This window comes from Phyllobates terribilis, unplaced genomic scaffold, assembly GCF_046119375.1.
Source record: "Phyllobates terribilis strain yellow unplaced genomic scaffold, ASM4611937v1 Scaffold_13__5_contigs__length_258822181, whole genome shotgun sequence".
NCBI classification, from domain to species: domain Eukaryota; kingdom Metazoa; phylum Chordata; class Amphibia; order Anura; family Dendrobatidae; genus Phyllobates; species Phyllobates terribilis.
In genome coordinates this window covers 4,617,373-4,644,018 of record NW_027362773.1, presented here as the reverse complement: position 1 = coordinate 4,644,018, position 26,646 = coordinate 4,617,373, and the positions used below count along the sequence as shown (strand labels likewise).

The 26,646-nt window shown below is 43.4% G+C and overlaps 1 protein-coding gene across 2 annotated transcripts in view; it reads right to left on the bottom strand.

Moving 5' to 3' along the window:
• The window catches only part of EDC4 (enhancer of mRNA decapping 4), a 555,140-nt gene that overhangs the window by 444,116 nt on the left and 84,378 nt on the right, over window positions 1–26,646 (bottom strand). For both annotated transcript variants that reach the window (XM_073657960.1, XM_073657961.1), the window contains 2 exons: window positions 10,541–10,640; window positions 2,771–2,957 (listed from right to left, as the gene is read on the bottom strand). In XM_073657960.1, coding sequence (XP_073514061.1) covers window positions 2,771–2,957; window positions 10,541–10,640 — 287 coding nt within the window. The remainder of the gene's footprint in view (window positions 1–2,770; window positions 2,958–10,540; window positions 10,641–26,646) is intronic.

Here is a 26,646-nt window from a genome sequence, read left to right as displayed (position 1 = left end):
TTTGTCATTTGTGCCAATGTGCACCATGACCACTGGGTCCTCACCAGCCCCTTCCAGTAATCGGTCAACCCGATCAGCGATGAGCCGGACTCGATTGCCAGGTAGGCAGCACACTGTTCGATGATCCCTGTCTTTGTGACAGATTGCCCTATCTGTTCCCCTAATAATTGAGACCCCCCCCCCTACCAGCCCCTGCCTGACCTGCCCTCCTCTATTTCCCCCCTTACTGGAGCGGACACTCCTCCGGCTTTCAGAGTTGACTATTTTCTGTGAGCGGCATAGTAAGTTCTTTTGTTAATCCCTTTTATTTTCTGTAACTGTATTTGCTATATTGTTTTGTCCCCTTTGTAAAATCTTTTGTAGATTTTTTTTTTTTTATAGAAACACTGCCTCTTTTGGATTAAATATAAAATTTAATAATTCTGTTCCTTTTGTTCCGTAAACCATGCCTCGAAGCCATACTCTACCAGAAACCAGGCATCCAGTCAGCCTGTAAAAACGACTGGTGGTGGCAGCTAATAACCTTTCTTGGATCATCGTAGAATTCGCAGTGACCGTATTGGAGGTACACACATATATTCCATGTCTTGGAAGCTTACTGTTAGTTTTCCGATAGCCGGTCTGTTAATGCAAAAAGCCGGCAGCCTTCTCCGTTAATTGTCGGTTAATCGTGTAATTGTCCGGATGATAGGGAGCAGAGAGCTGTTTGCTCCAAAGATAACAGTGTGGTTGGTCTGTGTAAACTCCCGGACTGCGATATCTTGACAACCATCAACAAGTTTCTTACACCTCTCAACTGAACTTTTGAAGCACTCATCTGTTGCAAACTGCTCCAGGTCTCTCATATTTGAAGGGTGCCTTCTCCCAACAGCAGTTTTAAGATCTCTTCACAGGTGTTCAATGGGATTTAGATCTAGACTCCTTGCTAGACACTTCAAAACTCTCCAGTGCTGTTTCCACCCATTTCTGGGTGCTTCTTGAAATATGTCTGGGGTCATTGTCCTGCTGGAAGACCCCTGCCCTAAAAAGCAAACCCAACTTTTTGACACTGGGCACTAGACTGCAACCCAAAATCCTTTGGTAATCTTCAGATTTCATGATGACTTGCACACAGTCAAGGCAACCAGCGCCAGAGGAAGCAAATCAACCCCAAACCATCTTTGAACATCCACGATATTTGACTGTAGGTACTGTGTTTTTTTTTCTTTGTAGGCATCATTCTGTTTGCAGTAAACAGTAGAATGTTGTCCTTTACCAAAAACCTCTACGTTGGTCTCATCTGTCCACAAAACACTAACCCACGTACATTTTGGCAAACTGCACTTTAGCGTTTTTATGTCTGTCAGCAGTGGGGTCCCTTCTAGGTCTCCTGCCACAGCGTTTCATTTCATTCAAATGTTGACGGATAGTTCGCACTGACACTGTTGCACCCTGAGCCTGCAGGACAGCTTGAATTTCTTTGGAACTTGATTGGGGCTGCTTATCCACCATCCAGATTATCCTGCGTTGCAACATTTAATCAACTTTTCTCTGCCCTCAAAGTCCAGGGAGATTAGATACAGTGCCATGGGTTGTAAACTTCTTGATTATGTTGCACACCATGCATGGACAAAGGAACATCAAGATCTCTGGAGATGCATTTGTAACCTTGAGATTGTTAATATTGTACAAAAATTTGATTCTTAAGTCCTCAGACAGTTCTCTTCTCTTTCTTTTCTCCATGCTTAGTGCGCACACAGACACAGAATGCAAACACTGAGTCAACTTTTAGTCTGGTTTCAGGTGTGATTTTCATATAGCCTCCACCTGTTACTTGCCACAAGTGGGTTTGAACGAGCATCCCATGCTTAACATAAAATTATTTACCCAAAATTTTATAAAAAGTGATAGCATTTTTGTCCAGCCCATTTTTCAGTTTGTGTGTGAAATTATGTCCAATTTGCATTTATTTTTTTTGTGTTGTTCCAATATACAGAAAATAGACATGTGTATAACAAAACATGTGTAATTGCAATAATTTTCTGGAACAATTACAAGGGTGCAAAAACACTTTCAGCCATGACTGTAGGTGTTAAAAATGCTTAATAAGCCTTTGGATGAATTTGAAGTTTGAGACACTTTTAAAAGGTGTTCACTGTACTAATACCTCAATGCCACTGCACATTAGGAGTCAAAATGTGGTGACAGATTCCCTCTTTAAAAAGCAGATTTAGCAACCTTGTCTAATATGAGGGCAGCATAATGTAGAGACAGACTCTGATTCAAGCGATATGTCACTTACTGGGCTGCTTGATGTAGTTATTATTATCTCCTGCTGATGATACTATAATTTGACCACTAGAGGACTAGTAAACCTGCTGCCATGTAGTCCTCCATAGTCATGAGCTCTGTATAACTTTGCCCCCACTACTGATTGGCAGATTTCTGTGTACACTGTGCATAGGTAGAAACCTGCCAATCAGTGATGTGGGCGGGATTACACAAAGCTCAGCATGCACAGAACTGTTAGATATGCAAACGAGTGATTTAATCTAAACGACAGCAAGCAGCTCAGTAAGTGACATTGCTGGAATCAGGGTCTGTTTTCCTACACAATGCAAAAACATAGTGACAGATTAACATTAAGAGCCAAATTACACAATCTCCTGATTCTTGATTTGCGCGTAAACAGCAGCCACAAGTGATTAAAAAAAAAAATTAACAGTTGAAATATTAACTGTACCTCAGGAAAATTTACACAAGAAGAAGAATATTTAAGAAAAAAACGTACATTATTTTTCCATTATCCATGTCGAGTCGCCATACAAAGAGGCTTCCCGCTTCATCCAGACATGCCAGCTGATCCGAATTGAGATGAGCAAATGCCAAGTCTGTAACGCTACCAGTAATTCCTTTTAGCAGAATCCGTTCTGCTGTTGTGATGCTGAGAACCCTTATCATAGCTGTTCCATTAGAACCTGGTTAAAAAGAAACAAAATTTAATATGATGAAAATATAAACTCTCATCAAACTTCATCTTTACCAACTTCTCCTTAATGTTCCACATGAGGTGACCTACTTTTTATTATGTCAGTGGATCACTGCCAATCAAAGGTTTGTACTTAGTCATAAAAAGAACCTGTCAGCTAAAAGTAAAAACACTTACCTACAGATATAATGGTAATCTGCATGTAAATTCTATTTTAAAGCATCTTTTGTCTATATGAAACAGCGGTAACAAAGAGAATAATAATATTTTATATAGCACTAACATATTCCACACCGCTTTACATACATCATCACTGTCCCCATTGGGGCTCACAATCTACATTAAAGATTTATATCCACCAGGTACTCGCTCGCTAAATAAAGGATGTGGAATTCTTAGATATACTTATTTTTGAGTCTCCATATGGACCCACGAAAGTATTACAAATCGTAAAATCCTCAGAAGCGGTAACTGCTAATTATACACAAGACATACTTCGGTACTTTGTGACAACTTTATTACTCTGGGGCACCAATGTGGAGCCAATTAACAACAGATAGATCTATACCCCTCTGCAAGGAAAAAAGGAGTTGAAATAACTGCAGTAACAAGTAGGAGTTACATACAAGCTTTAGTTTTCATTAATGCCACTTCCTACGGCCACTATACACGTAAGATAGGCAATCAGCTGAACGATTGTGCAGCCAATACTCATACCAGCCACCCCACCATGCACAGAAACATTGACTTTGCCAAGCACTAAAGAGTAATCTATCCGAAAACCATCTACAGACATGACAGTCTGCGATCTTCAGTAACACAAAAGCAATACAGTTCAAAATCGAAAATGTCCAATTGACATCTCCTTCAAAAATCCTTTTTTCCAGGACCCCTATACATATTAGACGGTTGTCTGAATTAGTAGATATTGGTGGGTTTGACCAATATTCATCTAATATGTATTAGGGGGCTTTAGGCTGGGTGCCCACGTAGCGTTTTTCAAGCGTTTATGCTGCGGAATTTCCGCAGCATAAACGCTTGTGAAACGCTAGGTAATCCGCACCCCATGGTCCCCAAGGGGATTCCGCATGTTCTATGCACATGCTGCGGATTTTTCCGCAGCGTTTATGCTGTGTACAAAAATCCGCAGCATGTCATTTAATTTTGCGGAAGCGCAGCGGAACTCCCGCCATTGACTTGCATTGAGACGCATAGAAACCGCGACTGTACATTTGTAAAAGCGGCTTCTATGCGTCTCTATGTGCGGATGGTACCCAGTTCTGGAGGAGAGGAGACTCTCATCCAGACCTGGGTACCATTGTACCTGTAAAAAAAGAATAAAATAACAAATAAAGTTTATACTCACCTGACCGAAGGCTTCTCTCTGAATGCCGGCATCGCTTGAGGACCTGCGGTGACGTCACAGTCATGTGACTGCAGGCCCTTCACCGCTCTGTCTCGCGATATGCCGGCAACCAGCCAGGAAGCAGCGCTGCTGCACACACCGGGGCCTCGGGGGCGAGTATAGCTTTATTTGTTTTAATTTTTACGGTTCACACTATATAAATACATGCCGTTTGCATGGATTTATACAGTGTGACCTAGTTGTCAAGCACTTTCCAAGTGATGCTATCGCCTGGAAAGCGCTTGTCAATCCGCAAGTGGAAACGCATGTGAATCCGCATGTATTCCGCATGTTTTCTGCAGGAAAAACGCATGCACAATCTGCATGCGTTTTTTCTGCCAGGGAGATGCAGAAATGCTGCAGAAATTTTCTGCTTCATTTCTGCATCGTGGGCACATAGCCTTAGACTTTGCTTTTGGCAGCACACAGCAGCCGCACTGTGGGACGCTGCACATAATCAAGATTTAAAAAAGGCATTCTCAAGTTTGCAAGTTATCTCCTATCTATCTTCCCTGTGGCTGGGGATAGGACCGCTGGAAGCCCAACCGATTTTACACTTTATAACTTTTCGACTCTTCTTTGTATTTAAATAAAAAAAAATAAAAAAATGTAGTGACCGAATCTTGGCGATTTGAGCTTTGCATGCCACTATTTTGGATTTAAAACGTAACAACTGAGATGCAATTGAAGTGTAGACTTTCAGGTTTAACCCAGAGCATTTTCCATTTTTGCATTTTCCGTTTTATTGCTCCCCTTCTTCCCAGGGACATAGCCTTTTTATTTTTCGGTCAATATGGCCGTGTGAGGGCTTATTTTTTGCGGGACGAGTTGTACTTTTAAAAGACATTACTAGTTTTACCATATCGTGAACTGGAAAACGGGAAAAAAATTCCAAGTGCGGTGAAATTGCAGGAAAAAAAAATGCAATTCCACAGTTGTTTTTTGTTTTTTTTCTTTCCACATTCACTGAATACTGAAACTGACCTGCCATTATTATTCTCCAGGTCATTACAAGTTCGTAGACACCAAACATGTATAGGTTCTTTTTTATTTAGGTGGTGAAAAAAAATTCAAAAGTTTGCTTTAAAAAAAAAAAAAAATGGCTCCATTTTCCGAGACCCGTAGCATCTCCATTTTCCAGGATCTGGGGACGGGTGAGGGCTTATTTTTTGCACGCCGGGCTGACGTTTTTATTGATGCTATTTTGGGGTAGATACGATGTTTTGATCGCCCGTTATTGCATTTTATTGCAATGTTGCATCAACCAAAAAAAAGTAATTCTGGCGTTTGGAATTTTTTTCTCGTTACGCCGTTTACCAATCGGATTAATTCTTTTTTTTTTATATTGATAGATTGGGCGATTCTGAAAGCGGCGACACCAAATATGTGTATGTAGGGGGGGGGGGTTATTATTATTATTTTATTTTGAATGGGGCGGAAGGGTGGGTGATTTAAACTTTTATATTTTTTCTATTTTTAAAATCTATTTTTTACACTTTTTGCATACTTCAATAGTCTCCATAGGAGACTAAAAGCAGCAACTGACTGATCGCCCCAGGCCAGAAAGGGGTTAAAAAAGTATTGGAATTTGTTACAGCAGGTCAAAAATTTGGAAGGTTATTTAACCCCTTCCCGACCGCCCACTGTATATAAACGTCGGTGCTGCCTGGGCTCTGTGCAGCGCCAATGTTTATAAACGGTCGGTGGCCCCGCAGCGCTCAGGACCCCCAGTGTCCTGCGGGTGCGGTGCAGAGCGACAGCTCTGACAGGGGACATCATGATTGGATCAGGTACCAATGATTTTAACCCTTTGCCGTCTTCTAGATGCCGCAATCTATAGCGATCGCGGCATTTAGAAGATAGTGATAGGAGAGGGGGTCGTCCACTTACCTCTCCGACGGCCCCCCTGATGTCTGAGAGGACCTGGCGTTGTCATGGTCACATGACCGCCTCCGGGTCTGGCATGTACGTTGTCCTGCTAGGCTCAGCCAGCCGCTGGAGTCTAGCAGGAGATAATGACAGTTTTACACTGTCAGCAGAGCTCTCATTCAATGCAATACATGTCTATTACATTGCATGAGAACAGTGATTAGAAAAATAAAAATTGACATCCTATACAGGGACTAAGTAAAAATGTATAAAAAAGTCTAAAAAATGTTTTCAAACTGTTAAAAAAAAATCACAAAATAAATTAAAAAAATTAAAATATTAATTCACAAAATAAATAAAAATAAATAAAATATTAAACCAATAAATCCGTATATTTATGCAAAAACAAAAAAAGTACACATATTTGGCATCGCCGCGTCCGAAACAACCCGATCTATAAAACTGTCACACTAATTAACTCCTTCTGTGCACATCGTAAAAATAATAAAAAACGCAGCAAAAAAATATGCTTTTTCATCATATCGCCAAATAAAAAGTGGAATAAAATGCTATCAAAAAGCCAAATGGAACTAAAAATGGTACCGCTGAAAACGTCATCTCGTTCCGCAAAAAAAAAGCCGCCATACAGCTCCATCAGCCGAAAAATAAAAAAAGTTATAGCTCTCAGAATAAAGCGATGTAAACAAAATATTTTTTTCTATAAAATTGTTTTACTGTGTAAAAGCGCCAAAACATAAAAAAAAATATACGGTAAGTGTAGTATCGCTGTAAAACAATTCCTGAATTGTTAGTTTTTGCTCATCTTACCTCCCAAAAAACGGAATAGAAAGCGATCAAGAAATGTCACGTACCCAAAAATGGTACCAATAAAAATGTCAACTCGTCCTGCAAAAAACAAGTTGTCACATGACTGTTGGCTGAAAAAGGAAAAATTATAGCTCTCAAAATATGGCGATGCAAAAACTAGATTTTGCAAAAAAAAAAAAATGCGTCTTTTAGTGTGTGACAGCTGTCAGTCATAAAAACCCAACATAAATCTGATATCGCTGTAATCGCACCGACCAGAAGAATAAAGTAATCTAATCACTTATACCACACGAAGAACGGCGTAAAAAATAAATAAAACCAATTCTTCACCTGCTACTGATTTGTTTATTATGTCTCCCAAAGATCGCAGTAAGGCTCTGCACACATTTATCCTGCGCTCTGCGCTGAGCACTTACACCAGAGTTTCCGTTTAAATCTCTGAAATACGTGATTCAGATGGAACCAATGACGGAAGATTCTCTGTAATGAGGCAGATATAGGCACTGCGGATGCTGTCTGGCCTGTGATCCCACGGTGTCCGTTTTTTTTAGGCGTGCATAAAAGTGCGGTTGGCCACAATTTTGTGCACTTCTAAAAATAAAGGACACCGCTAAACAGAGGCCAGATGGAGTCCAGAGTAACTCTGCTGCCTCATTACAGTGAATGTATCCCGCAGGGGTTTCATCTGAATTACATCACTTGGAAATTTAGATGGAAACCCCAATGAAAGTGTTGAGCCTAGAGCGCTGTATAAATGTTATGTAAAATGTTCCCAATGAAAGGTTCAACTCAGTCCTCAAAAAAAGCTAGCCCCCACTCAGGTCCGTTATCTGTTAAAAATATAAGGGACTCCCAAGTTACTGGTAGCAGAAAGGCTCTGGAAAAGCGAAATGGCCCTTGCTCCCCAAAAGAAATTCAGAGAATTTTGTGCTCCCAAATCCAAAATCCTCCCTACCTTCTGAGCCCCACAATGTGCCTAAACTACATTTAGGATCCACATGTTTGGCATTCCTGTAGCGATGAGATCTTGCCTAATTTAGAGGTGCATGTATCCAGAAGCACAAGCTGGGCACAACGTACTGGTCACTACAGCGTACTAGTCACTTCAATGGCAGTTTGAAATTTTCACTCAGCAACATCCACTGCTGCTTGTTTCTGGAAAAGACCCATGGAGTCAAAATCATCACTACACCTGTAGGTAAATTCCCAAAGGGGTATAATTTCCAAAATGGGGTCACTTAAGGGGGGATTCTGTTCTTCTAGCACTTAGGGACTGTGTATATGGAGTCTGCAAACTATTCTACAATAATTTGTTCTCCAATTGTCAAATAGCGCTCCGTCCCTCCCGGATCTCGCCGTATGGCTAAGCGGTATGGTACAGTCACATATGGGGTATAACCATGTTTAGAAGAAATTGTCTGACTCATTTCAGCACCATTTTTACCCATTGCCCTGTGTGAAAATGTAAAATCTGAGGGTAAAACATTTTATTGTGGTAAAAATATAATTATGTTTTCTTCACTGCCCAATGGTATATAAATTCAAAAATTAAAAAATACTCACTACTTCCCTAGATGAATTCCTTGAGAGGTGTAGTTTACAAAATGGGGTCACTTGTGGGGGTTTCTGCTGTTTCGCAAGGTCAGCGACTCTTGAAATGCAACCTATCCCTGCCAACATAGCGCTCCTTTCTCTTCCGAACCCTGCCGTACACCAAAGCAGTGGTTTTCCCCCACATATGGGGTATTGGCATACTCAGGAGAAACTGCACAACAAATTTCATGGTGCAATTTCTCCTGTTACCCTTATGATAATGCAAAATTAGGGGATGAAAAACATTTTTGTGGGAAAAGTGTGAAAATTTTATTTTTACGGCTCAATATTATAAACATCTGTGAAGCACCTGGGGGTGCAAGTTGCTCACCACACATCTACATAAGTTCCCTAAGGGGTCTAGTTTCCAAAATGGTGTCACTTGTGGGGGGTTTCCACTGTTTAGGCACATCAGGAGCTCCCCAAATGCGACATGGCGTCTTCTAATTATTCAAACAAATTTTACATTCAAAAAGTCTAATGGCGCTCCTTCCCTTCCAAACCCTGCAGTGCGCCCAAACAGTGGTTTTCCCTCACATATGGGGTATCAGCATGCTCAAGAGAAATTGCACTACAAATTGTGTAGTCCATTTTTTATTGTTACCCTTGTAAAAATACAAAAAAATTGGGTCTCAAGTAAGATTTTTGTGAACACAAGTTAAATGTTCATTGTTTTCTTCCACATTCCAAAAATTCCCGTGAAGCACCTGAAGGGTTAATAAACTAATTGAATGTGGTTTTGAGCACCTAGAGGGGTGCAGTTTTAGAATGGTGTCACTTTGGGGTATTTTCTGTCATAAAGGCCCCTCAAAGTCACTTCAAATGTGATGTGGTCCTTAAAAAAATGTTTTTGGAAATTTTGTTGGAAAAATGAGAAATCGCTGGTCAACTTTTAACCCTTATAGCTCCCTAACAAAAAAAAATGTTTGTTCCAAAATTATGCTGATGTAAAGTAGACATGTGGGAAATGTTATTTATTAACTATTTTGTGTGACATATCTCTCTGATTTAAGGGTATGTAAATTCAAAGTTTGAAAATTGCAAAATTTTCAAAATTTTCGCCAAATTTCCAATTTTTTCACAAATAAACGCAAGTGATATCGAAGAAATTTTACCACTATTATGAAGTACAAGATGTCACAAAAAACAAATCTCAGAATCAGCGGAATCCATTGAAGCATTCCAGAGCCATTACCTAATAAAGTGACAGTGGTCAGAATTGAAAAATTTGGCCTGTCATGAAGGCGAAAACAGGCTCTGGCGCCAAAAGGTTAAAGATCTTCCTAGGTTCATATTTCGGAAAGGAAAATCAATGGCTAATGATCTAGTTGGAGTCAATATTAAAAAGTCCAAATTACCTAAATAATGGTCTGTTTCTCTTCCATTAAGAGCTCCTTTGTTGTGGGTTCACAGCAACAGCTTCCAATTCCAAATGCCACAACTGGAATCAGCTCCAGACCTTTTACCTGCTTCATTGATGATGGATTAATGAGGAAATGGCCCATGCAGCCCATTAGAAAGCTTTTGAGATCACTCCCTTGCTCCTTGACTGACATCTGCTAAGCTAACTTGCTGAACATTAGAGCACACTCACTATGTAGTGAAAGTAGACTGCTCGCTTCCAGTCATCGGGGCAGCACCTGGGCACTGAGGGGCTGCAGGGAGAATGTAACATATTTAGGATGCTATTTACCTGCAGACTGCCAATGTCTGCAGGAAAACACTTTCTTTATTTCTTTTTTTTTTTGGGGGGGGGGGGGGGTGGCGTCATTATGCCAAGTTCTCCCTAAGGAATTCCCCTAATACATATTTCCTGAAGTTTAATCTTTAATTTAAAAAAAAAAAAGTTCCTTAAAAAGGTAAAATAAATTATTTACCTCTTGTCGCATAGGCAAGATATGCATTGGACACTGCAATCAAATTTCCACTGTAGTATCTTTGTTCCCAGTCATATTTTGCCACAGGCTGTATTTTAACCTATGTATTAAGAAACAAACAAAAACAGAAAGTTAACAAATGCATCAAAAAATACCAAAAGTAGTAATTTTTAACTTTAAAAGGAGTTTTCACACAAACAAGGCACATTTTAATTATCGTATTTCTCAAACTAGAAGACGCACTTTTATCCTCAAAAATTTTGGAGGAAAGTGGGGGGCTGCGTCTTAAAGTCCGACCTATATATACACACACATACACACTGTGGCTGTGGATGGTGGGGAATGTGGGGGGGTTCAGCAGCGGCGGAGGAGCGGGGCACAGGAGGCAGGAGCCGCCTGCTGCAGCCTACACTGTGCCTTTGACCGTGGGGAGCAGTGAATATTCATTTTCCTTAATAGTACGCACATTGTACCTGCTGTGGGGCTCCTGGTATGCATGCCACCCTTCATCCCTCTTCCTGGTATGTATGGCATCCCCCCCATCCCTCTTCCTAGTATGTATGGCACCCTTCATGCCTCTTCCTGGCATGTATGGTTCCCCTCATCCCTCTTCCTGGTATGCTTGGCACCCCTCCATCCTGGTATGCTTGGCATCCCTGATCACCATCACGCTGCACACAAAAATATAAACAATTATGCCCACCTCCTCTCTTCCAGCGCTGCGTCCTACTCTTCTGCCAACAGGGATCTGTATGAGTGAGTGGTCACTGCTCCCCACGCGCACAGTCCCGGCGTGGGAAGCAATGACTATTCTGGCACAGCATCTCACAGTGTGAGGGCGCATAGCAAAAACGCCATGCGCGGCTCACACAGTGAGATCACTGTCGGCAGCAGGGAAGGATGCAGCGCTGGAGGAGAGAGGAGGGGAGTATAATTTTTTGTGTGCAGCGTGATGGGGATCAGGGGGTGCCAAGCATACAAGGATGGGGATGAGGGGGGCCATATATGCCAGGATGGGGATGAGGGGGGCCCATAAATACCAGGATGGAGGGGCGTCATACAAACCAGGATGGAGGGGCGCCATACATACCGGGATGGAGGGGCGCCATACATACCGGGATGGAGGGGCGCCATACATACCGGGATGGAGGGGCGCCATACATACCGGGATGGAGGGGCGCCATACATACCGGGATGGAGGGGCGCCATACATACCGGGATGGAGGGGCGCCATACATACCGGGATGGAGGGGCGCCATACATACCGGGATGGAGGGGCGCCATACATACCGGGATGGAGGGGCGCCATACATACCGGGATGGAGGGGCGCCATACATACCGGGATGGAGGGGCGCCATACATACCGGGATGGAGGGGCGCCATACATACCGGGATGGAGGGGCGCCATACATACCGGGATGGAGGGGCGCCATACATACCGGGATGGAGGGGCGCCATACATACCGGGATGGAGGGGCGCCATACATACCGGGATGGAGGGGCGCCATACATACCGGGATGGAGGGGCGCCATACATACCGGGATGGAGGGGCGCCATACATACCGGGATGGAGGGGCGCCATACATACCGGGATGGAGGGGCGCCATACATACCGGGATGGAGGGGCGCCATACATACCGGGATGGAGGGGCGCCATACATACCGGGATGGAGGGGCGCCATACATACCGGGATGGAGGGGCGCCATACATACCGGGATGGAGGGGCGCCATACATACCGGGATGGAGGGGCGCCATACATACCGGGATGGAGGGGCGCCATACATACCGGGATGGAGGGGCGCCATACATACCGGGATGGAGGGGCGCCATACATACCGGGATGGAGGGGCGCCATACATACCGGGATGGAGGGGCGCCATACATACCGGGATGGAGGGGCGCCATACATACCGGGATGGAGGGGCGCCATACATACAAGGATGGAGGGGCGCCATACATACAAGGATGGAGGGGCGCCATACATACAAGGATGGAGGGGCGCCATACATACCGGGATGGAGGGGCGCCATACATACCGGGATGGAGGGGCGCCATACATACCGGGATGGAGGGGCGCCATACATACCGGGATGGAGGGGCGCCATACATACCGGGATGGAGGGGCGCCATACATACCGGGATGGAGGGGCGCCATACATACCGGGATGGAGGGGCGCCATACATACCGGGATGGAGGGGCGCCATACATACCGGGATGGAGGGGCGCCATACATACCGGGATGGAGGGGCGCCATACATACCGGGATGGAGGGGCGCCATACATACCGGGATGGAGGGGCGCCATACATACCGGGATGGAGGGGCGCCATACATACCGGGATGGAGGGGCGCCATACATACCGGGATGGAGGGGCGCCATACATACCGGGATGGAGGGGCGCCATACATACCGGGATGGAGGGGCGCCATACATACCGGGATGGAGGGGCGCCATACATACCGGGATGGAGGGGCGCCATACATACCGGGATGGAGGGGCGCCATACATACCGGGATGGAGGGGTGCCATACATACCGGGATGGAGGGGTGCCATACATACCGGGATGGAGGGGTGCCATACATACCGGGATGGAGGGGTGCCATACATACCGGGATGGAGGGGTGCCATACATACCAGGATGGAGGGGTGCCATACATACCAGGATGGAGGGGTGCCATACATACCAGGATGGAGGGGTGCCATACATACCAGGATGGAGGGGTGCCATACATACCAGGATGGAGGGGTGCCATACATACCAGGATGGAGGGGTGCCATACATACCAGGATGGAGGGGTGCCATACATACCAGGATGGAGGGGTGCCATACATACCAGGATGGAGGGGTGCCATACATACCAGGATGGGGATGAGGGGGGCAATACATAACAGGATGAGGGATGAAGGGTGCCATGCATACCAGGATGGGGATGAGAGCCAAGTATAACAGGAAGGAGGGGGCCATATATACCAGGATGGGAGATATAGATACAGAATTGGAGGACATTACCCCTATAACAGTGTCAGTAGCATACCCCCTCCCCCTTAACAGTGCACCGTGAACACATTTTTTGCTTAAATCATTTTTTTTCTATTTTCTTCCTCTAAAACCTAGGTGCGTCTTACGGTCCGATGCGTCTTCTAGTAAAAAAAAATACGGTAATTGGTCTAGGAATAAAAATAAGTTCAACATTTGGATGAATTAAAAAAAATGTTCCTGTGCCAAGATAATCTTCTAACTGGGCCCCTGCTATGTAGTGTGTAATGGCCGTGCCTGACCGTGCATGGACATGGTCTGATCATACCACAGTTCCTGGGCAGTGGAGGACACAAAATAGTATACAGACAGGACAGCAGGGGATCACAGCTGATTGTTGACCTGTGTTACCTCACAGAAAGAATCATCTGTTCTGTATGTTCAGACCATGTCGCTGCACGGTGAGACACAAATATTACACAGCAGGGACACATTTATAAGATTATCTCAGCACAAGTACATTTTCTTTTAACACATCCAATTGTGGAACTTATTCCAAGATCTAAGGATTAACACCTTCATGGCATATGACATACAGTTACGTCGTATGACGTGTCCCTGACATTGATACGGGCTCGCATGCTGAACATTCATCTTTCCTGGCAGATGATTGCTGATTTTACCAGCCATCATGTGCACTTAACAGCTGCAGGTGTAGCAGAGCTCATTGTCATGTCAATCTGACAGCAGCAATTAACATGCGCTGGCGCCTCATTCCACACATCCATCAGAGCACTGTGATGTGATCGCAGAGAGCCAACAGGATGACATCACTGCCGTATGTCTGCTTAGGACCTCTGTGCTTTTCATGATTATGCTCATATGTTTAAATCACCTCTTATGCCTCATTAAAAATAAACAATTAAAAAAAATATATAAAAAAAACACACATATTTGGTAATACTGCGTTTGCAAAAGTCTGATCTCTAAAAATATAACAGTACATTAACCCAATCGATAAATGGAATAACGATAAAACCTAACGATAAAAATAATTACCAGGATAAGGTTTTTTTTGCCTACTGCAACACTGCAATAAAATGTAATAAAAGGAGATCAAAACATTGTATCTATCCCAAAATGGTATCAGTAAAAAAGTCAGCTCAGGGCACAAAAAATAAGCCCTCACACATCACTATATCCCGAAAATATAAAGTGTCAGGGGTCTCGGAAAATGGCGACACAAGAAAAGATGTTTGGGTTTCTTCATCACATTCTATATCAATTCTGAACAGCCAAATCACAGCATTCTCACTGTTTCCGGCAATCACATTGCCAGAAACAGTGATGTGCAGCCTAGGACCGGAGCTCCTAAGAGCACCGATCCTAGCCTGTTGCTAGGAGACCCCCAGCCCTGACCCCAAAGCGCTATGATCGGTGCGATCGCCGATCACAACGATTGCACCAATCATAGCGGGACAGCGCGGTGACAAGGTGGTCATGGGGCGGCGACCGGCTTGTGACCTGCCAGTCACCGCCCCATGACCCCCTGCAATGTGATGAAAGCCCCAGACTGTTCTGATTGGAGCGATCGATGATGACATCGATCGCACCAATCAGAATTCCTGAATACAGGTGACCGGGCGGTCACAGGGAGGTGTCATCTCCCTGTGACCCCCTGTGGTCCCCTGTGGTGCGTGCTCTGCCCCAGCCATGTCTGATTGGTGACATTGATTGCACCAATCAGATGGCTGGGGCACAGCATGCACCACAGGGGGTCACAGGGAGGTGACACCTGCCTGTGACCACCCGGTCACCTGTATTCAAGAACTCTGATTGGAGCTCTCAATGTCATCATCGATATCTCCAATCAGATTACCTGACCTCCACCTGTCACCACCCTATCACCCCCCTGTGACCGCCCTGCAGACCCTCACACTTGGTGAGGATTTCTACAGAGTGGTCACATCTGATCTGTCTGTCGCTGGGCCTTGTAGTGCCACAGATTCTTCTGTGACACCACAAGACCATCTTCTCACCTGTTCCAGTCGCTGCTGCTCCTGGATCTTCTGCTCCAGCGTCCTGGGTCTTCTGCTCCAGACCTGCTGTGGTTCCTGCTCCAGAGCCTGCTGCTGATCCTGCTGAAGAACAGAGAAGACTTTGGTAAGTCCATCACTGTTCTCCCCTCATCCACCCAATCCCCCCCTCTCTCCGACCCCCTTTTTTTACCCCCCTTCCCACCATTTTTTTTTTTTTTCGTGCATCCTGCAGAGGCCGAGCGCTGACCAGTGACAAAGTCACTGATCAACGTCGGTGCTCGCTGCTTTTCAAGATTTTTTTTTTTGTTAATTCTCTTGGTTCTGGTCTCCTGCTCCAGGCTCCAGTTCCGGCCCCGGGCGCCGTCTCCTTCCTGGGCGCCTTCTCCTGCTCCTGGGTCTTCTGCGTCGGTCCTGCTGCTGATCTTGCTCCAGAGCCTGCTCCTGGAAGAAGAACAGAGAAGACTTTGGTAAGTCATCTCTGATCTCCCCTCATCCACCCCAATTCCCCTCTTCCCACACATCCAGCAGCTGCCGAGCGCTGATCGGTGACATAGTAAACCGATCCACACTCGTGTACGCTGTTTACACCACATACAGTAGTCCCTTTTTTTCAGAAAAATAGTTCACACTAAGCACACTGACACATACACACTCTAAATAAAGAACTGACACACACACGCTACATAAATAACAAAAAAAAAAAAATGTCCCGCTCATCCCAAACTCGCTATTCAGCGGAGGAGGCATACGCTATTCTTGCCTCCGACACTGACAGTGAGTGCGAGGATCCCACATTTCTTTATTTTTCCGACGCCTCATCATCCTCTTCTTCCTCCTCAGGTGCTGCTGGACCGCCCCACAGTCGTTCCAGGAGAGAAGACGAACCAGCGCCCCCCAACTACTGACCCCATATGGACCTCGCCCCCCGAAAACTATGAGCCACTGATTCCTGATTTTGTGGCGGAATCAGGAATCAAGTTTGACACCACCGGCCTCACAGAAATAGACTTTTCAAAGTCTTTTTCTCTGAGGATTTTATAAACCTCATGGTGGGCCAAACTAATTTGTATACTCATCAGTTTTTGGAACAAAACCCCTCCATCATTTTCTAACTGGTCTCCTGTAGATGCAGAAGAAATGATGAAGTTTTGGGGCCTGGTCCTTCATATGGGGATCGTGAAGAAGCCAGAGCTTCAGCAATACTGGAGTGTTGACGTTTTGTATAACACTCCAGTGTTCCGAATGGTCATGAACCGGACACGTTTTGAGGCCATCCAAAAGTTCTTGCATTACAACGATAATGCAAGGTGTCCTGCACACGACGACCCGAACTTAGAACGTCTTTTCAAAGTTCGTCCGGTCATCGAACACTTCAACAACAAGTTTGCTGAAGTGTACGTGCCCCAAAGGGACATCTGTGTGGATGAGTCCTTAATTGCTTTTAAGGGGCGGCTTGGATTCCGGCAGTACCTGCCCAGTAAGAGGGCCTGGTACAGAATCAAGCTGTATAAACTTTGTGAGAGTACCTCAGGGTACACTCACAAGTTTAGAGTTTATGAAGGGAAGGACTCCCGGATTGAACCCCCTGAATGTCCCCCTGTTCTGGGAGTGAGTGGGAAAATTGTGTGGGACTTGGTGCATCCACTGCTGGATAAAGGTTATCACCTCTACGTGCCTGCGGTACTGTCAGCAAAAATCAGAGAGGATTCCCAAAGACGCTAATTGGGCAGATGCTCAGAAGGGGTGAGAGCAGAGCCCAATGTAGCGACCACCTGCTGGTGGTCAAGGACAAGAGGGATGTCCTTATCTTGATCATCATACATGGTGATGGCAGCACCCTCAGCACTATACGAGGTTCCACTACACAGGTCGGCAAACCAGACTGTGTAGTGGGGTACAACAAATACATGGGAGGAGTTGATCTCTCTGATCAAGTCCTCGAGCCGTACAGTGCTTTGAGAAAGGCCAAGGTATGGTATAAGAAGTTGGCGGTGCACCTAGTACAGATGGCAATGCACAACGTTTTCCTTCTGTCACAATGTGCAGGCCAGACTTCTGCATCGTACCTTCACTTCCAGGAGACCGTTATCAAGGCCCTGATATTTGGCAGTGGTGACGAAGCGGGCCCCAGTACTTCCGGAACTGAAGGACCAAGAATTGTACCAGGCCAGCATTTCTCGGGGCAGATCCCTCAAGTCGCAAAAAAAGTTAAGTCACAAAAGAGGTGCAGAGAGTGTTATAAAAGGGGTATACGCAAGGACACCATGTATCAATGTAACACCTGCCCCGACAAACCTGGCCTGTGCATGAAAGAATGCTTCAAAAAAGTACCATACTTCCATGCACAACTAAATTAATTTCTGACGTATGACAACATGACGAACACTACACAACTGACGTAGTGTTCGTCAGGTTGTCATAAGTCAGTTGTGTAGTGTTCGTCAGGTTGTCCTACACAACTGACGTATGACACTACATTATAAGATTCAAAAATCAGCTACCACTTCAAAAAAGGGGGCACCTGTTGGGCAATTCCACTGTTTAGGCACATCAGGGGCTCTGAGAACGTGACATGACGCCCACAGACCATTCCATCAATGTCTGCATTCCAAAGCGTCACACCTTCCTTTCCGAGCCCTGACATGTGCCCAAACAGTAGTTTTCTCCAACACATGGGGTATCAACGTACTCAGGAGAAACTGGACAACAGATTTTGAGGTCCACTTTCCCCTGTTACCCTTGTGAAAATATTTATTTTAACATTTTTGTGGAAAAAATGTTTGTTTTTTTTATTTTCACAAGTCAACATTCTAATTTTCTATGAGGCACCTGGGGATTCAAAGTGTTCACCACACATCTAAATAAGTTCCTTAAGGGGTCTAGTTTCCAAAATGGGGTCACTTGTGGGCCGTTTCCACTGTATAGGCACATCAGGTCATCTCCAAACGCAACATGGGGTCCGCTGTGAATTCCAGCGAGTTTTGCAATGAAAATGTCAAATGGCGCTCCTTCCCTTCCGAGCCCTGCCGTGCGCCAAACAATGGCTTTCCCCCACATATGAGGTATCAGCGTACTCAGGAGAAATTGCACAACAACTTTTGGGGTCCAATTTCTCCTGGTACCCTTGTAAAAATAAAAAATTGGGGTCTAAAATAAAATTTTAGTGAAAAGTAAAATGTTCATTTTTTCCTTTCACATTCAATTAATTGGTGTGAAGCACGTGAATGGTTAACAGACTACTTGAATGTGGTTTTGAGCACCTTGACGGGTGCAGTTTTTAGAATGGTGTCACTTTTGGGTATTTTCTGTCATAAAGGCCCCTCAAATGTGATGTGGTCCCTAAAAAAAATGGTTTTGTAAATTTTGTTGTAAAAATGAGAAATCGCTGGTCAACTTTTAACCCTTATAGCTCCCTAACAAAAAAAAATGTTGGTTTCAAAATTGCGCTGATGTAAAGTAGACATGTGGGAAATGTTATTTATTAACTATTTTGTTTGACATATCTCTCTGATTTAAGGGCATGAAAATTCATAGTTTGAAACTTGCCAAATTTTCAAAATTTTTGCCAAATTTCTGTTTGTTTTTTTTTCACAAATAAACGCAAGTGATATAGAAGAAATTTTACCTCCATCATGATGTACAATATGTCACGAAAACAATCTCAGAATCAGGGGGATCCGTTGAAGCGTTCCACAGCAATTGCCTCAAAGTGACAGTGGTCAGAATTGTAAAAATTGGCCAGGTCATTAACGTGCAAACCACCCTCGGGGGTAAAAGGGTTAATGTACAACTAAATTTTTTTCTATCTTTATATCAATTTTTGCCATATAAGTTTTATATGGACACAGTACTTCAAAAACTAATAAGGAAAAGAAATGAAAAATAGCAAATAAAATAGTTTTCTTTAGCTGCAAGTTCACAATCACTTCCTTATTTTATATTTGTGAAACTTGAGCAGTTAATTAATATAACTCCTTCCTTTGGTCTATTAACAGTTACAAGTGTAAGGCTTTGTTCACAAGTTGCGTTTTTTTCTGCAGGCAAAACCTGCCCCCTGGGCAGTAAAAAAAATCAACAGCAAAAAAGCAGGTTTTGATGAGTTTTTGCAGCGTTTTTCTCAGGGTACATTAGTCTCTTGTGCATGCTAATAAAGTTTAGAGCATAAAAAAATAACCTGATTCAACTTCCTTAGGTTTTGGCACCAAAAACGCAGAAAAACCTGATACCTGTGTTTTTGCACTACCTATTGTTTTCTATGGGTGAAAAACGCAGCAAAAAAGCTGAAAGTAGGGACATGCTGAATTTTGCAAAAACGCAGCTCTTTGACAAAACAGTCAGGAAAAAAAAACAAGGTGTGTACATTAGATTTCTGAAATTTCATAGACTTAGCAGGTACTGTAAAACGCAGCTGAAAAATTGCATAAAAAAAGGATAAAAAAAAGCTGCCATAATGCAAGGTGTGAACATAGCTTAAGTCAGTCTGCACGTATTTACGGGCCTGTGCACTTAAATCCTTAAGAACGATATTTACAGTAAGTGAACAAGTCCTTCATAAAAGGTAGTCCCCCTTGTAAAATGATAAAAAACGAAAATCACCCCCGTGCAGTTACTTGCATTTCCCACAGAAAAATCTCAGACGATGTAGAGACAAATATTCGTTTGTTTTTATATTTTACACAAGTGACTACAGAATTCAAGAAAGGTTTAACCAAGTAGAGGACAACCCCTTTACTACAATTATGCTATTCTTAATCAGCCTAATGTTGTAGGCAGCACAAACTTGTTCATATAGGGAAGGCCTGCACAACATGCGGCCCGCCAGAGGACGTTGTGCAACCCGCGGAGCTATCCAAGAGACACCACTGTCTTCTTATATTCAAATGCATTTGCGACTTTCAGGCGTGAATACGTTTGAACACTGTGGTATCGTGATGGTGAAGTGGAGCACCGGTCAGCCTTAGCCCAAACATGCAGGAGCGTGAGGAGGTCAGCATGGTGCCAACGTCATCACAATGCTGCTAGCACCTCAACGCTGCAGAGGAGGAGACAACGCAGGTTAACAGTAAAAGGAGGCGAAGATTAAATGCAAATCATTGTGGATGGAGGAGGGGGGGGGTTAATGTTACTGTGAGGGCAAGTAATGGGGGGGACAATTTGAAAGAAGGCATAGTGCTGTGAATAGCAGTTATTTTACAATGGGGCTAATCTGACATTGCAATTGATCATCGTACTAATGGTTGTTCTGGTGCTGCATTCACGCACTGACAGTGGGTCTGATCTTCTACAGAAGTAGCAATCCAAAACATGCTTCATGGCTATGTAGGAATAGATTAATGAAAACATCAGAATGTATGGGCTCCCGGTAGGTATATACAGTACAGACCAAAAGTTTGGACACACCTTCTCATTTAAAGATTTTCCTGTATTTTCATGACTATGAAAATTGTATATTCACACTGGAGGCATCAAAACTATGAATTAACACGTGGAATTATATACTTAACAAAAAAGTGTGAAACAACTGAAAATATGTCTTATATTCTAGGTTCTTCAAAGTAGCCACCTTTTGCTTTGAGGACTGCTTTGCACACTCTTGGCATTCTCTTGATGAGCTTCAAGAGGTAGTCACCGAAAATGGTCTTCCAACAATCTTGAAGGAGTTCCCAGAGATGCTTAGCACTTGTTGGCCCTTTTGCCTTCACTCTGCGGTCCAGCTCACCCCAAACCATCTCGATTGGGTTCAGGTCTAGTGACTGTGGAGGCCAGGTCATCTGGCGTAGCAACCCATCACTCCCCTGCTTGGTCAAATAGCCCTTACACAGCCTGCAGGTGTGTTTGGGGTCATTGTCCAAATGAAAAATAAATAGTCCAACTAAACGCAAACCGGATGGAATAGCATGCCGCTGCAAGATGCTGTGGTAGCCATGCTGGTTCAGTATGCCTTCAATTTTGAATAAATCCCCAACAGTGTCACCAGCAAAGCACCCCCACACCATCACACCTCCTCCATGCTTCACGGTGGGAATCAGGCATGTAAAGTCCATCCGTTTGTCTTTTCTGCGTCGCACAAAGACACGGTGGTTGGAACCAAAGATCTCAAATTTGGACTCATCAGACCACAGCACAGATTTCCACTGGTCTAATGTCCATTCCTTGTGTTCTTTATCCCAAACCAGTCTCTTCTGCTTGTTGCCTGTCCTTAGCAGTTGTTTCCTAGCAGCTATTTTACCATGAAGGCCGGCTGCACAAAGTCTCCTCTTAACAGTTGTTGAAGAGATGTGTCTGCTGCTAGAACTCTGTGTGGCATTGACCTGGTCTCTAATCTGAGCTGCTGTTAACTTGAAATTTCGGAGGCTGGTGACTTGGATAAACTTATCCTCAGAAGCAGAGGTGACTCTTGGTCTTCCTTTCCTGGGACGGTCCTCATGTGAGCCAGTTTCTTTGTAGCGCTTGATGGTTTTTGCAACTGCACTTGGGGACACTTTCAAAGTTTGCCCAATTTTTCGCACTGACTGACCTTCATTTCTTAAAGTAATTATGGCCACTCGTTTTTCTTTACTTAGAATTTGTATTATGGCAAGAAAAAGCAGCTAACAGTCTATTCAGTAGGACTATCAGATGTGTATCCACCTGACATCTGCACAACACAACTGATGGTCCCAACCCCATTTATAAGGCAAGAAATCCCACTTATTAAACCTGACAGGGCACACCTGTGAAGTGAAAACCATTTCCGGTGACTACCTCTTGAAGCTCATCAAGAGAATGCCAAGAGTGTGCAAAGCAGTCATCAAAGCAAAAGGTGGCTACTTTGAAGAACCTAGAATATAAGACATATTTTCAGTTGTTTCACACTTTTTTGTTAAGTATATAATTCCACATGTGTTAATTCATAGTTTTGATGCCTTCAGTGTGAATATACAATTTTCATAGTCATGAAAATACAGAAAAATCTTTAAATGAGAAGTTGTGTCCAAACTTTTGGTCTGTACTGTATGTGTATGTATGAATGTGCTGTGTATATATTATTATTTATATAGCGCCATTGATTCCATGGTGCTGTACATAAGAAAGGGTTACATACCAAATACAGATATCACTTACAGTAAACAAGCTAACAATGAAAGACTGGTACAGAGGGAAGAGGACCCTGCCCTTTCTACAGGAGTGGGGAAGGAGACAGTAGGTTGGGGACATATACAGTGGCATGTAAAAGTGTGGGGACCCCTGGTTAAAATTACTGTTATTGAGAACAGTTAAGCAAGTTGAAGATGAAATGATCTTTAATGGGCCAAAAGTTTAAGATGACACCGCCTTTGTATTTTTTTTCATTTTAAAAAAATTATAAAAAGGAGAATGGGCCGAGGCATAAGTTTAGGCAACCTTGGCGATGTGAGCTCAGATAACTTTGACCAAAGTTTCATGCCTTAATTAGCCTGTTAGGGTTATGGCTTGTTAACCTTCATCGTTAGGAAAGTCCAGGTGATGCAAATTTCTCAGCTTTATAAAAATCTTCCCTCCTCTAACCTTGTGCCAACAAACCGCAGTCATGGGTTCTTCTAAGCAACTGCCTAGCACTCTGAAAATGAAAATGGTGGAGGCCCACAAAGCAGGAGAAGGCTATAAGATGATAGCAAAGTGTTTTCAAGTTGCCCTTTCCTCAGCTTGAAATGTAATTAAGAAATGGCAGTTAACAGAAACAGTGGAGGTCTATAAAAGTTCTGGAAGACCAAACAAAATTTCAGTGAGGGCTGTTCGTACGATTGCTAAAGAGGCAAGAAGAATGGATTCATTGAAATTTCAACTAATTCTTGATGCAACCATAACACAATCTATAAAAAAGTCCAAATCCACAATAGACTACCTCAAAAGGCGCAAGTTTAAGGTTTTACAATGGCCCTCACAGTCCCCTGGTATGAACATCATTAAAAATTTGTGGCTAGCTCTCAAAATAGTAGTGCATGGCAGAAGACCCATGAATATCGCATTACTGGAAGAATTTTTCAAGTTAGAATGGAAGAAAATCCCTCAAACAAGAATTGAAAGACTCTTGGCTGGCTACAAAAAGCATTTACAAGCTACCAGGGCTGTGGAGTCGGTAAGCCAAACCTTCGACTCAGACTTCTCAATTTCCATGACACTGACTCCGACTCTCTCATACATGGCTGAGGTTTAAGTGATAAATTTACGGTAGGACACATTTTTCTCAGCTAAAAGTCTAGACCCTTAGATCAGGAATAGAACATTTCATAACTTTCCCAAATTCTTATGAAAAAATATTCCTCACAAACTGCATTTAACTACTGAACCGAATTTATTATATATTTTTAGGAGTCGGAGTCGGTCCATTTTATGCCGACTCCACTAAAATGGGCACAGACTCCGACTCCACAGCCTTGCAAGCTACGATACTTTCATAAGGGGCTGCTACTAGGTACTAACCACGCAGGGTGCCCACATTTTTGCATTGGCCCATTTTCCTTTTTATGTCAAGGGAACCAATGAATAAAATTGTTCTATTTTCAATTCTTTGAGATTTTTTTTTCTGGTAATCGAATGTTAGAGAATGCAAAATGTGAAGAAAAAAATTCAATATATTTTGTTTTTTTTTATTAATTTTCCAAGTGTTGAAAAAAATTGAATTTCTGTGTTGCATACCTTTACGTTTCTCCTCATATCTCAGGCCCAGAACCAGGATAGAGAAAAGGAAAAAATACAAAAACACTCAGAACTGTACATGCTTTCACCTGATATGTCACAAGAATATCTTTGTTAATATTATACCTCTGGGGATTAAAGCGCAAAAAATTTTTTAAAGCATTTACAAAAAAAACTATGACATAAAATTTTAAACAAAAAAAAAAAAAAAATCACATGTGCCTCCTATGCTCCTAGCCACATCTGTACCAAAAGTCAAGTTGGGATCTCAAAGGGATCGTACTTAAAAAACTTTATGAACAGTGTCAATTTGAAAATCTTGAATTCGGATCTGCTAAGTCTGAGGTCTAAAAGTGCACAGTCTATTTTCCAAATAGAATTTAAAAAAAAAAAAAAAGTTTCATAATTTGTCCTGATCGTAAAACAGGCAAATCATTAGATAAATCTATAGTGAATATAGTGAAAGGTTTTTACAATAGTGAAGTGAGCTGAATTATACCTGGCGAGAAAGTCTGTCTATGAAAGTTAACAGTAAGAAAACTCACGTCCTAAAGAAGCTGGTTGTTGCCAATTTGAATTAAGACCTATGAACATTTTTTTTTTTTTTTTTTTTTAAGTTTAATTTCTGCCAAAATAGGATTTTCAAAATTTGCTGACCTGCGACTTAAGAATTGTGTCCTGGCTGGTGGTAGTGGTGCACACTCAGTATGCGTTTGTACAGCATACCAGAACACTAAATTTATGATTGAAGGAGGCAAGCTGAAAGATTTTCAGATTGGAGAGTACAACCTTGATGATTACAAAGTATGTGTCTCACATAAAGTGTCCAGAAAAGAGTTCAGACTGTTACATAAACATCTGCAAAAAATGTCCTCCAGCAATGGCTCTCCAAGAAAAAATATTACATAATTTCAAAGAGGCTATTTTAGATTGTATAACTTATAAACAGTGAATATCTGGTGACAGATGTACTTTTGACACTGTTTCTAAAAGTGAAGACTTTGTAGAACATTTTTGTGACCATCTGATAGTCCTTAAAGGGTTAGTCCGAAACCGAAAAGTAAATTTAAACTAATAAATCTTTAAAAGTTGACTTTCTAAAATGGGCACACAGGCGGCGTACTTTGACAAGCAGATCTGAGTAGGTTTTGAGAAACCGCTGAACCACGAGGTTAAGCACATGGGCCAGGCATGACACTTGTGTGAGCTCGCCTCACTTCAGAGCCTCCACCAGGTTCCGGCCATTGTTACACACAACCATGCCTGGCTGTAGGGTCAGCGGCATTAGCCACAGATCTGCCTGCTCTTTCAGAGCTGTCCACAACTCTTCAGCATTGTGTGGTTTGTCACCTAAGCATATTAGCTTCAGGATAGCATGAGGTCGCTTGGTCGAAGCAGTGCTTCTAGCTTGTGACTGATGTGGTCATTTCGGAGATGGAGGAGGAGGTGCAGGAGCTGTAGAATGTGGGGGCAACCCTGATTGACCCAGGGCCCGCAATCCTCAGCGTCGGGAGGACAAGTTCTGTTCCAAGGTCCAACTGGGTTCCGGCTTCTTCTATATTAACCCAGTGTGCAGTCAGCGAGATGTACAGTCCCTACCTACAAGCACGTGTCCGTGGTTAGGTGGACTCTCTCAGTAACTGCATTGTTGAGGGCACGGCTGATGTTGTGGGACACATGGCCGTGTAGTGCGGGGACGGCACATAGGGAGAATTAGTGGCGGCTGGGAACCGAGTACCGAGGGGTCCACTGTTGGAAGACCCCACATTGTCACAATCCTGGAGAATATCTGAGGGTTCAAGGACCATTCTCCTTTTATGGAAGCACGGCTGAGAAAATCTGCTGTGACGTTTTCCTTCCCTCTTAGATGAACAGCAGAAAGGGAGAGACAATGATCCTCTGCATTCTGAAGATGTTTGTCCGCTCCTCTCATTATGTCTTTTGAACGGGTTCCCCCTTGATGATTTATATATGCTACTGAGACTTGATTGTCCGAGAGTATACGGACATCCTGGCCCTGTAAATATACAAGGAACTTATTGAACGCATAATCAACCGCCAAAAGTTCGTTAACATTTGAGGAAAACCGCACCTCATTTTCTGACCTGAATTAAACTACCTTCAAAATGAGCTCCCCAACCTGTAGCACTTACATCTGTAGTCAAGACTGCAGTAGGTTTACATTCCCAAGGGACTCCCCTAGAAAGATTAGTGTGTACCAACCACCAACGAAGGGATTGTAAGGAGCGAGGGGCCAAGGTAAACTCCGGGTCTAGATGTCCATCTAGGATTGAATCGTTATACAATATATCCCATTGAAGTGTCCTTGAGTGAAATTGGGACCTAAGCACTGAGGTAAAACTCGAGGTCAAGGTCCCTAATAATGACATGGCTTTACGGAGTGACATAGCGGGTCTATCCATACA